General features: G+C 34.7%; 1 protein-coding gene across 1 annotated transcript in view; it reads right to left on the reverse strand.

Annotated features, from left to right (window-relative positions):
- CATSPERB (cation channel sperm associated auxiliary subunit beta) overlaps positions 1-12,825 on the reverse strand; it is a 126,580-nt gene that overhangs the window by 21,618 nt on the left and 92,137 nt on the right. Inside the window, exons 17-19 of the mRNA XM_061181498.1 lie at positions 11,869-12,059; positions 7,481-7,813; positions 642-781 (exon numbers count right to left, since the gene is read on the reverse strand). Coding sequence (XP_061037481.1) covers positions 642-781; positions 7,481-7,813; positions 11,869-12,059 — 664 coding nt within the window. The remainder of the gene's footprint in view (positions 1-641; positions 782-7,480; positions 7,814-11,868; positions 12,060-12,825) is intronic.

Below are 12,825 nucleotides of genomic sequence, written 5' to 3' on the forward strand. Positions count from 1 at the left end.
AACCAAAAAAAATTAAATAGAGATGATAAAACAGAAGTATCAAAACCTTGACTATTGTTTAATTTGAGAAATAGGTATAGGGAAATTCTTCTTTTGTCTATATCTGAAAATTTTCATGATAAACAGATTGTAGAATTTGCAGAAAAATATTTATTGACATAAAAGGATTAAACTATATAATTAAGTGGAAGGAGCAAATTTTTAAAAATGTATATACAATGCTCTCCCAGTTTTAGGGGGAAAAAAAGGAAAATACTATAAATTCATAGTGATTGAGCATTTTCTATGTGCCAGACATTGTTTTAGATGGCCTACCTGAATTATCACATTTAATTCTCAAAACAGTCCTATGAGGTAGGTATTATTAGTATCACTTCCATTTTATAGATGAGGAAACTTAAAGTAACTTTCCTAAGCTCACAAAAACAGTACCAGCAGTAAAAACTAACTCAGGTAGTCTTTCCCAGAGCTCACTTTTTTAATCTCTATCACATACAGCCTTTTCGTAATTCCCAAAATGTTAAAAGTGTTTAGTCATCCTTGATAGGTAGGATTATGCACAATTTTTCCTTTTTCTTAGCTTATTTTCTAAATTTTCTATAATCAATAGATATTTTTTAATAATTAAAGAAAAAACTTACTTGACGTAAAGTTTTGCTGGCTGCAGAAATTTCCATTAGATAACTATCAGCGCCATCAAAATAGCCTTCAACTTTAACTTCCAACAAATTTGGGTTTCCAACGACTACTTTCAGTAGCGGGATTTCAAGTGTCTGAACACCTTTGGAAACAAAGCCAAGAGTGAACATGAAATCATGAAAATTTTAAGCAATTTCATAATGACTGGCTGATCAGAATTCTAGAACATCTACAGAATCTATTTATACAGAGTTAACTTTAATAGTTCTTAGAAAAATTTAACTTTGCAAATATTTTCTCCTAATTTTTTTCAAAGAAATATTGTTCCCCTCCACCCCTCATTCCTCAGCCAGGTTCTCGAAGGCAGTCACTTGGATAGTCTTGGTCACACTGAGTTGGCTAACTCAGTAGAGAAACTGAGAATACACGCTCAATTTAAAGGGCTGTCAATCAGTTGCTGCCAAGAGAAAAACCCTAGGCAGTTAACACAATATGTCATTAGGCCATTTCCTGCCTTCAGGGCTCCTGTTTGCAACCTCTCCATACTGAGAAATTTAATGGAAAGAGAGATTTGAAAGACCATGTAATCTAATTGCCATCTTTACTAGTTAGTAAATCAGAGCTGAGTAGTAAATAAGTTGCCTCAAGTCTCAGCTCTAGCAGTTTCCCTTAAATCAAAGTGATCTGGCCAGTGCTTCCTAAACTATAACTGGGGATTTTGTTAGAATGCCAATTCTGACTTAACAGTTCTGAGGAGGGGGCTGAGATTCCACATCCTGTCCCCTTCATACCTTTATTGAGGTATACTGACAAATAAAATTGTATATTTTTAAAGTGTATAATGTGGAGATTTGTTGTACTTATACATTGTGAAATGATTACCACAATTAAGTTAATTAATACAGCCACCACCTCACATTGTGTGTGTGTGTGTGTGTGTGTGTGGTGGGAACACTTAAGATCTACTCTTTTAGCAAATTTCAACTGTACAGTACAGTATTATTAACTATAGCTATCGTGCTATGTATTATATCCCCAAGACATTTATTTTATAACCGGAAGTTTGTACTCTTTGACCAACATCTGCCCATTTTCTCCATCCCCCAGCCCCTGGCAACCAGCACTCTATTTCTATGAGTTAGACATTTTTTTTTTTTAAGATTCCACATATGAGTGAGATCACACACTACTTGTCTTTCTCTGGCTTATTTCACTCAGCATAATGTCTTCCAGGTTCATCCATGTTGTTCATCCTTCTTTTTTATGGCTGTATAATATTTCTTTGTGCATATATACCACACTTCTTTATCCATTCATCTGTTGAAGGACCCTTACGTTGTTTCCATAGCTGGGCTATTGTGAGTAATGCTGCAATGAAAGTGGGAGTACAGATACCTCTTCAAGATACTGATTTTGTTTCCTTTAGATATATACCCAGAAGTGGGATTGCTAGATCATATGGTAGCTCTATTTTTAACTTTTTTGAGAAACTTCCACACTATTTTTCATAGTGACTGAACAAATTTATATTCCTACCAAGAGTGCAAAAGGGTTCCCTTTACTCCCATCCTCACCAGCACTTAACTATCTCTTGTCTATTTGATAACAGCCATTCTAACAGGTGTGAGGTGATATCTCATTATAGTTTTGATTTGCATTTCCCTGATGATTAGTGATATTGAACACCTTTCCGTATACCTGTTGGCCATTTGCATATCTTTGGAAAAATGTCTATTCAGGCCCTTTACACATTTTTAATTGGATTATTTGTTTATTTGCTATTTAGCTGTATGAGTTCCTTTTATATTATAGATACTAACCCCTTATCAGATATATGGTTTGCAAATATTTTCTCCCACTCTATATGTTGCCTTTTCTTTTTTTTTTTAACGTTTTTATTGGAGTATAATTGCTTTATAATGGTGTGTTAATTTCTGCTTTATAACAAAGTGAATCAGTTATACATATACATATATCCCATATCTCTTCCCTCTTGCGTCTCCCTCCCTCCCACCCTCCCTATCCTTCTAGCTGGTCACAAAGCACCGAGCTGATCTCCCTGTGCTATGCGACTGCTTCCCACTAGCTATCTATTTTACATTTGGTAGTGTTTATATGTCCATATATATACTACCACTCTCTCACTTTGCCCCAGCTTACCCTTCCCCCTCCCCGTGTCCTCAAGTCCATTCTTTAGTAGGTCTGCGTCTTTATTCCCATCTTGCCCCTAGGTTCTTCATGACCACTTTTTTTTTTTTTTTTTTTTTTTAGATTCCATATATATGTGTTAGCATACGGTATTTGTTTTTCTCTTCCTGACTTACTTCACTTTGTATGACAGACTCTAGGCCCATCCACCTCACTACAAATAACTCAATTTCGTTTCTTTTTATGGCTGAGTATATATGTGCCACATATGTGCCACATCTTCTTTATCCATTCATCTGTCGATGGACACTTAGGTTGCTTCCATGTCCTGGCTATTGTAAATAGAGCTGCAATGAACATTGTGGTACATGACTCTTTTTGAATATGGTTTTCTCAGGGTATATGCCCAGTAGTGGGATTGCTGGGTTGTATGGTAGTTCTATTTTTAGTTTTTTAAGGAACCTCCATACTGTTCATAGTGGCTATATCAATTTACATTCCCACAAAGAGTGCAACAGGGTTCCCTTTTCTCCACACCCTCTCCAGCATTTACTGTTTGTAGGTTTTTTGATGATGGCCATTCTGACTGATGTGAGATGATATTGCATTGTAGTTTTGATTTGCATTTCTCTAATGATTAATGACGTTGAGCATTCTTTCATGTGTTTGTTGGCAATCTGTATATCTTCTTTGGAGAAATGTATATTTAGGTCTTCTGCCCATTTTTGGATTGGGTTGTTTGTTTTTTTGATATTGAGCTGCATGAGCTGCTTGTAAATTTTGGAGATTAATCCTTTGTCAGTTGCTTCATTTGCAAATATTTTCTCCCATTCTGAGGGTTGTCTTTTTGTCTTGTTATGGTTTCCTTTGCTGTGCAAAAGCTTTTAAGTTTCATTAGGTCCCATTTGTTTATTTTTGTTTCTATTTCCATTTCTCTAGGAGGTGGGTCAAAAAGAATCTTGCTGTGATTTATGTCATAGAGTGTTCTGCCTATGTTTTCCTCTAAGAGTTTGATAGTGTCTGGCCTTACATTTAGGTCTTTAATCCATTTTGAGTTTATTTTTGTGTATGGTGTTAGGGAGTGTTCTAATTTCATTCTTTTATATGTAGCTGTCCAGTTTTCCCAGCACCACTTATTGAAGATTACCTTTTCATTTTGTTTTTTGTTTCCTTTGCTGTGCAAAAGTTTTTTAGTTTGATATAGTCCCATTTACTTTTGCTTTCATTTCCTTTGCTTGTGGTATCACATCCAAAAAAAATCATTGCCAAGACCAGTGTCAAGGGGGCTTTTCCTTTATGTTTTTTTTCTAGGATTTTTATAGTTTCAAGTCTTACATTTAAGTCTTTAATCCATTTTGAATTAATTTTTGTGAGTGGTGTAAGATAGGGGTCCAGTTTTATTCTTTTGCACATGGCTGTCCAGTTTTCCCAACACCATTTACTGAAGAGACTATTCTTTCCCCATTGGCTCCCTTGTCAAAACTTAGTTGACTGTGTATGCATGGGTTTATTTCTGGGATCTCTATTCTGTTCCATTGGTTTATATGTCTGTTTTTATGCCATTACCATAATGTTTTGGTTAATATAGCTTTGTAATAGAGTTTGAAATTAAGAAGTGTGCTTCCTCCAGCTTTGTTCTTTCTCAACATTGCTTTGGCTACTCAGGGTCTTTAATGTGAATACACCACATTAACAGAATGAAAGATAAAAATTATTATCTCAACAGATATAGAAAAAGCATTTGACAAAATTCAACATCCATTCATGAATAAAACTCTCAACAAATTAGGTTTAGAAGAAATGTACTTCAACACAATATAGGTCATACGTGACAAGTCCATAGCTAACATCATACTCATACTTATCATACTCAACCTTAAAGCTTTTCCTCTAAGATGAAGAACAAGACAAGGATGTTCCCTCTCACCACTTCTACTCAACACAGTACTGGAAGACTTACCCAGAGCAATTAGGAAAGAAAAAAGGCATCCAAATCAGAAGGGAAGAAGTAAAATTGTGTCTGTTTGCAGATGACAGAATATTATATTTAGAAAACCCTAAAGGCTCTACCAAAACACTGTTAGAATAAAAAGGTTCAGCAAAGTTGCAGGATAAAAAATCAATGCACAAAAATCAGTTGTGTTTCTATACACTAGCAATGAACTAGCTGAAAGAGAAATTAAGAAAACGACCCCATTTACAGCACCATCAAAAAGAACAAAGTATTAGGAATAAATTTAACCAAGGGGGTGAAAGACATGTACACTGAAAACTATGACACCAGTGAAAGAAACTGAAGATGACACAAATAAACTGAAAGACATCTCATGTTCATGAATTGGAAGAATTAATATTGTTAAAATGTCCATACCACCTAAAGCAATCTACAGATTGATTGTAATTCCTATCAAAATTCCATTGGCATTTTTCACAAAAATACAAAAGAAAACCCTAAAATTTGTATGCAACCACCAAAGACTGTGCATTTCTAACAAGCACCCAGGTGATGCCAATGAAGCTGGTCCAGGGACCACATCTTGAATAGCATGGACTAGGTTTTTCTTCAAAGAGGTAACTGAGTTGATTTGCTGATTATTATTTGTTTCTTCAAACTGAACAAGTTTAAAATATAACAAATTAGTTGTTAAATACAATTAAAGCTAAAATAGTTAGAACATTTGGGATTTGTACTAGAATACAGAGAAATAACAAAGGAACAGAATTTTTAAAACCCAGAAATGGTCAAAATAATAGGTAAATTGCATTGTTTTTAAAAATCAGTGAAGAAAAAATACATTATTCAATAAGTGATGTTGGAACAACTACCTAACCACCTGTAATACACCAAAACAAAGTGTAGATAAATTAAATAATTAGATGGAAAGTTAAAGCCATAAAATTAAAACCCTAAAATTACTTGAAGGAAATATGGACAATTAGTCATATAATCAAAGAGAAAGTTCTAAGGGTTTCAGAAAGAAGTTTTTTCAGAATATTTAGTCCACAATACTGACGGAAATAGAAATGCATGTCTCCAATTTTTTTCAAAGCCTATAATTTTCATTTTTATAAATTGCACTTGGTTATGTTTTTCAAAAAAGCTTGTTTTTTTTAAATAGTGTTTTGTCCTTTCATTATGGTTCATATGCTTTCTTTTATCTCTTTAACAGTTTTACATATTTTATACTTTACAATTGTTTTTATAGTATGTTTCTGATTTTTCCATTAACTCAAGATTAAAACTTTGTTTCCTATGCTTGTTGAGTTTCTCTTATGTTGGGTCATTTCCTTACGTGGTTTTAAAATTCTTTTCCTCAATTTATGTTCATGAAGATTGATTTTTCTGTGGAATTCCATGTTACCTTGTTTATGAAAGTATTCCTACAGAGGGTTTTGTGCTTCCTTATGCTGGGACCCAGGCATTGTAATGATGTCTCAGTTTGGGATTCTTGTATTTGGTGGGTAGTGTCTAGGTGTTACACAGTCTTGGAGTTTGGGTTTTTTACAAGAAATTCTTTGAGTCCTGTGGAGATGACAATCTCCCTACCTCTTTCTTTGAGTTGTTGGGTAGTGTTTCCCTTATCTTCTCTTCACCCTTCATGATTTGATGGTTCCAGCTTTACTTAATGTTCTCATTTCCAACTTCCTACCACAAGGTAGAAATGTCTAAAGGTCTACATCTTCTACCAATGCTTGGGCATTAAAATTCATCCCACTGCCTATATGGCCTATGTCTGAGCCTCAAAACCTTCCAGGAGCCACATATTAGCTAATTTTTTCGACTTTGAGTTCCCTTTTCATTTCTGGTGACAGGATTTTCTATTTTCCCTCCCCTTCCTTCCATATTTTCCCCTCAATTTCTAGCTCAGTAATTTACTAAAATTTTTTGTTTTATTTCTTTCCAGTGTGCCATATCCCCATCATTTTTAGTAAGTTTTTTTTTTTTAATTAATTTATTTATTTTTGGCTGTGTTGGGTCTTCGTTTCTGTGCGAGGGCTTTCTCTAGTTGCGGCGAGCAGGGGCCACTCTTCATCGCGGTGCACGGGCCTCTCACTGTCGCGGCCTCTCCCGTTGCGGGGCACAGGCTCCAGACGCGCAGGCTCAGTAGTTGTGGCTCACGGGTTTAGTTGCTCCGCGGCATGTGGGATCTTCCCAGACCAGGGCTCGAACCCGTGTCCCCTGCATTGGCAGGCAGATTCTTAACCACTGTGCCACCAGGGAAGCCCCATTTTTAGTAAGTTTTATATTAGTTTTGTAATAAATAAATACCTTGAAAAATGGAGAAAAGTATAGAATTCTATTTAAAAGTCTTTTTTTTTTGTGGCTTAAAATAAATACTCGAAATGATTATCACAACACCAAGGTAATTATAATGTTTTCTTTTCAGAGGGCAGCAAAAATCTAAACTAAAAGCCTGTGTATATTGGGGCTGGTAATTTAAGCTTATTTATAAAATAAGGATTATAATCTAGCCTTTTAGGGTTGTTATAAACATTAAATTTTAAAATGAATAAAAAAATCATTTAATACAGAGCTTTGCATAAGTGCTCAATAATTAGAACTAATACTGTTATTGGTAGAATGCCACCTACTACAGAAACCAAAGATAAAGGAAATAGCAAAGAGTATATTTTACATTCAAGAAAAGCAATAACATCTCCTTTTGATATTTCCCAATAAAAATAAACTTACCTTTTGTATTAGGTATGACTTTAATTTTTAAAGCATGAGATTTCCCCAGATCAATGTATTTCAGGACATTGAGGGATAGTGAATCATCATGTTGTTGAAACCAGTAATTACATGGTTTTGAATGTATGTTCCATGTTCGTCCATCCCTTTGTCCAAAGTTGTATAAGAACCAGGAGCCTTTTAGAAAGGTCATATTGTGGGGTACTGTTTCAGGCATGGTAGCGATAGCTAAAGCATTCTCATTATCTAAAATCCTTGTGATCAGGAAGCTGCTGTAACCGGGAATCACCACAGTCTTTTCTATATCCGAATCTTGAAATGAGGAAGTAACACCTGAAGCTAAAACAGGAATGATTTGGTATAAAATAAAACAGCCAATGTTCTGCAAGCAATACTGGTGGACATAACTGAGGAATACACTAGTTGAGTTTTTAAATTATGGTCTTAACTAGCGGACACATTTGCCAGATTTCAGGTTATAATTCAAATTATTTTGTAGAAAGTGTATTGCAAATATGCCAAGCACAGTTTTTACTGTGAAACTAGTTCTATAAAATTCTCAGCAGAAAAAAACCACATAGGGCTAAGTAATTATAAGAAATCTGATTTCTTTACCATAGAACTGGTAAGAGCCTTAATAACCCAGAGTCTTTATTGTGATTTTATAAGAGAAGGATAATGTAGCTAGTGTTTTCCCTAGGGCCTAAAGGTCTGCCTATTACATAGCAGATGCTCAATAAATATTTGTTGAATAAATGAATAATTGATTGCTTAAGAAGAGCATGAAGATTTAGAAGAAAAGAGGCTTGAGGGCAGGACCATAAGGAACACCATCATGTAAAAATGGGAAGGAAAAAAAAACTCCACAAAGGAGACAAAGAAGAAATGATTGGAGAAAATCCATCAGAGAGGATATGAGGGAAGCCAAAAGATGGCTGTTTGAAGGAGAGGGAAGTCATCATTTTAAATGTTTTTGAAACATGTCAACAATGATACTCATCTCGTTCTGAAAAAATAAGTAGAAGTAGTCAGAAGAGAATCTCATAATTCCCTTTATTATGCACACACGCTCTAATTTTTCCCATTTCAACAAACCAACAAAAATCCTTTCCTACAGTCCCTCCAACTACCACATCATTTCTCTCCTCCCCTTCATTGTGAAATTCCCTGAAAGGGCTGCCTTTATTCACTATCTTCAATTCCTCGCCTCTCATAAGTTTTTAAACCTAACCCAATCAGACTTTTGTCTACATGACTCCACCAAACAACAGCTTTTATCAAGGTTACCAATGACTTGACACAGATCCATTGGGCAGTTTTCTCTCCTCATCTTACCTCACCTCTTGGCAGCATGTAGCACAGCATCATTCCCTCCTTCTTCAAGTACCTTCTTCACTTGGTTTCTGAGACACACTCTCTTAGTTCTTCTCCTAGCAGACCATCTGGTCTTCCTGTTCTCTGACCACTAACTGTTGGACCTCAGACTTTTTCATTTCTATACCTACACTAGCTTTCCCAGTGATCTCATCTGATCTCATAGCATTAACTATCATATATGCTGACCAGTTGATTCCCCCCCCCTTTTTGAGATATAATTGATATATAACATTAGTTTCAGGTGTACAACACAATTCGATATTTGTATATATTGTAAAATAATAACCACAAAAATCTAGCTAACGTCCATCACCACACACAGTTACAACTTTTTTTCTTGTGAGGAAAACTTTTAAGATCTACTCTCTTAACAACTTTGAAATATACAACGCAGTGTTAGCTATAGTTACCATGTTTTACATTACATTCCTATGACTTATTTATTTTATAATTACAAGTTTATATCTTTTGATCCCTTCACCGAACCCCCACCTCTGGCAACTACCAATCTATTCTGAGTTTATTTATTTGTTGTTTGCTTGTTTTTAGATTTCACATATATGTGACGTCATACAGTATTTGTCTTTGTCTGACTTATCTCACAATTAATGCCCTCAAAATTCATCCATGTTGTTGCAAGTGGCAAGATTTCCTCCTTTTTTATGGTTGAATAATATTTTACTGTATATATATATATACAAACCCAATTTTTTTTATCCATGCATCTATCAATGGACACAGGTTGCTTCTATATCTTGGCTACTGTAAATAATGCTGCAATGAACAAGGGGGAGTATATATCTTTTCAAGTTAGCATGCTCATTTTCTTTGGATAAATACTCAGATGTGGAATTGCTTGATCATATGGTAGCTCTATTTTTAATTTTTTGAGGAACCTTTATGTTGTCTTCCATAGTGACTGCACCAATTTACATTCCCACCAACAGTGCACAAGGATTCCCTTTTCTACACATCCTCCCCAACAATTTTTATTGCCTTTTTTTTTTAATATTTATTTATTTGGTTGCACTGAGTCTTAGTTGCAGCTCCAGGGTTCCTTAGTTGTGGTTCACCAGCTCCTTAAATGCGGCATGGGGGCTCCTTACTTGTGGCATGTGAACTCGTAGTTGCAGCATGCATGTGGGATCTAGTTCCCTGACCAGGGATCGAACCTGGGCCCCCTACATCGGGAGCACAGAGTCTTATCCACTGCACCACCAGGGAAGGCGAAGGTATGTATTTACTGGTGGATAAATACATACCTGCACCAAAGAATGTATATGTTAACATGTTAAGGCCGAATACATACCACCTTATGTATTAAGGTGGATAGGTATGTATTTATTGGCAGTTTGTTAATTGTTTCCTAGGCGTTTTATACTTTCTCTGTTCCTTTCTTCTTTTGCTCTCTTTCTTTGTGATTTGATGATTTTCTGTGGTTATCTGTAGTGGCTTAGATTCCTGTTTATTTTGTGTATCTACTATAGGTTTTTGCTTTGTGGTTACCACTGGGCTTACATAAAACAACTTATATTTATAATAGTCTATTTTAAGTTGATAACAACTTAAGTTTGAATGCATTCTAGAGCTCTACATTTCTACCCCCCCAATTTATGTTTTTGATATCACAATTTACATATTTTTATCTTGTGTATCCATTAACTAATCATTGTAGTTAGTTTTTTTACTACCTTTGTCTTTAACTTTCATACTAGCTTTATAAGTGATTAACTACCACATTTACAACATAAGATTATTCTAAATTTTACTATATATTTGCCTTTACCAGTGAAATTTATACTTTCACACATTTTCCTATTACTGATTAGCTCTCTTTTGTTTCACCTTAAAGAAATTCCTGTAACATTTCATGTAAAGCCAGTCTAAGATGATGAACTTGTTTGGTTTTTGCTTGTCTGGAAAACTCTTTATCTCTCCTTCAATTCTCCATGACAACATTGCTGATAGATAGATATACATGGTTGGCAATTTTTTTCTTTCAGCACTTTGACTATATCATGTCATTCCCTTCTGATGTGCAAAGTTTCAGTTGAAAAATCTGCTGATAGTCTTATGGGGGGGTTCTACTGTAGATAATGAGTTATTTTTCTCTTGCCACTTTTAAGATTCTCTTCTTGTCTTTAACTTTTGACACTTTAATTATAATGTGTCTTGGTGTGGGTCTCCCTGGGTTCATCTTATTTGGAACTCTATAGGCTTCCTGGATCTGGATGTCTGTTTCTTTCCCCAGGTTATAGAAGTTTTCAACCATTATTTGTTCAAATAATTTTTCTGCTCCTTTCTCTCTCCTCCTTCTGACTGCTCAAATGTATTTCTCCAGTCCAGAGGTCTTTCCTGAACTCCAGACTTGTCTTTCTATATATCTACCTTATTTTTCCACTTGGATGAGTAACAGACATCTTACATTTAATATGATCTCTCACCTGATTATTGCAATAGCCTCTTAACTGATTTCTCTGCTTTCCTTCTTGCCCTCTCTCTGTCACATGCCCAGTCTGTTCTCAACAGGGCAGCTAGTTCAATCATGTCACTTTCTGCTCAAAACACTCCAAAGGCTCATTTACTCAGAGTAAAACCCAAATCCTTACAATAAACTATACTAACTTTTGCTATGTATCTATCATATAATCCTTTGAAATAGAAATATGCTACATGACAGTGATTCAAAATTATTTCATTATGTAGGGTAAAGTCTGGACTTCTTGACTTTTCTCACTGTTCCTGAGCACTGTTTAAGACAAAATAACATCATATTATAGAAATAAATGATAGGTGTTACTATTGATGAAATATCAATGAAGTGATAGCTAAGTTTCATTATATTAGAAATAAAGAATTCCTCCAGGAATCTAAGTATATGTAGACTTCTGTAGATTACCAATTGGACTAAATTTTGAAATCTATTTTTCTATAAAAGAGCATGAACACTCTTCCCAAAAGATAATTTCTCATTTTCCCCAGCCATCAGAGAGATATATTACTACACTTACTTTGTAATTGAAGACTAAGCTTATAGGAGAAATTTCCAGCTTGATTAATGGAAAGGGAACTAGACAAACAAGAGCTTTCATGCACTTCCTCTATTCCAAAAGGGTCTATAATTTCTGCAATAACTGACGACAAAAATCCTTCAGGAGTGTTATGTTGCAATATCTTTCTTATGTAAGCTGTTCCAGTTTTCCTAAAAACAAACCAACAAACATCATGCAACTTGGGTGAAACAGTGGCTTAAATTAGCAAGTTCATAACCATATAATTTATAAATAAAATTTACCACAAATGGCTAACAAATGAATATTTGAGTAACATTTGTTCAACCTCATTAGTAATCAATGAAATGTCAATTACAGCAATGGGATATGATTTTTCACCTATCAAATTAGGAAAGGTTTTTAAAAGACAGTGTTTAATAGTGGTAAGAATTTAGTGGAGATAGGCACTAATGGGATTGTAAACTGGTACAAGATTCCTAGAAAGCAATTTGACATTATGCATTAAGAGCTCTAATATTATTTTCTTCACCCTCTGATTCCATAAATCTACTGATAGGGCTCTATCCTAAGGAAAGAACTTGAAACACAGAGGGGGAGAAAAGCTTTCCATACAAAGATGTTCATCACAGCATTATGATAAAAGCTAGAAATAAAAATGCCAACAATAGGAAAATTAAGTAAATGATAATACCTGATCTACCTAGGCAAAATACATCTATTAAAATGCTACTTACAAAGAGTTTTTAATTACCTAAGGAAAGTGGTCACATTATAATGTCAAAATGAAAGAAGCATAGTGAAGAATGTTGAAATGCATGTTGAAAAGGACTAATCAGTAATTCATCAAGGTGTTAACAGTCATGATTTCAATTGTCTTCTTTATATTTGCCTGTCTTTTAGGAAATTTCTACAGTGAGCACGTGCTTTATAATCAAGAAAAACAACCTATTTTTA

The sequence above is a fragment of the Eubalaena glacialis genome, chromosome 2 (genome assembly GCF_028564815.1).
Source record: "Eubalaena glacialis isolate mEubGla1 chromosome 2, mEubGla1.1.hap2.+ XY, whole genome shotgun sequence".
NCBI classification, from domain to species: Eukaryota; Metazoa; Chordata; class Mammalia; order Artiodactyla; family Balaenidae; genus Eubalaena; species Eubalaena glacialis.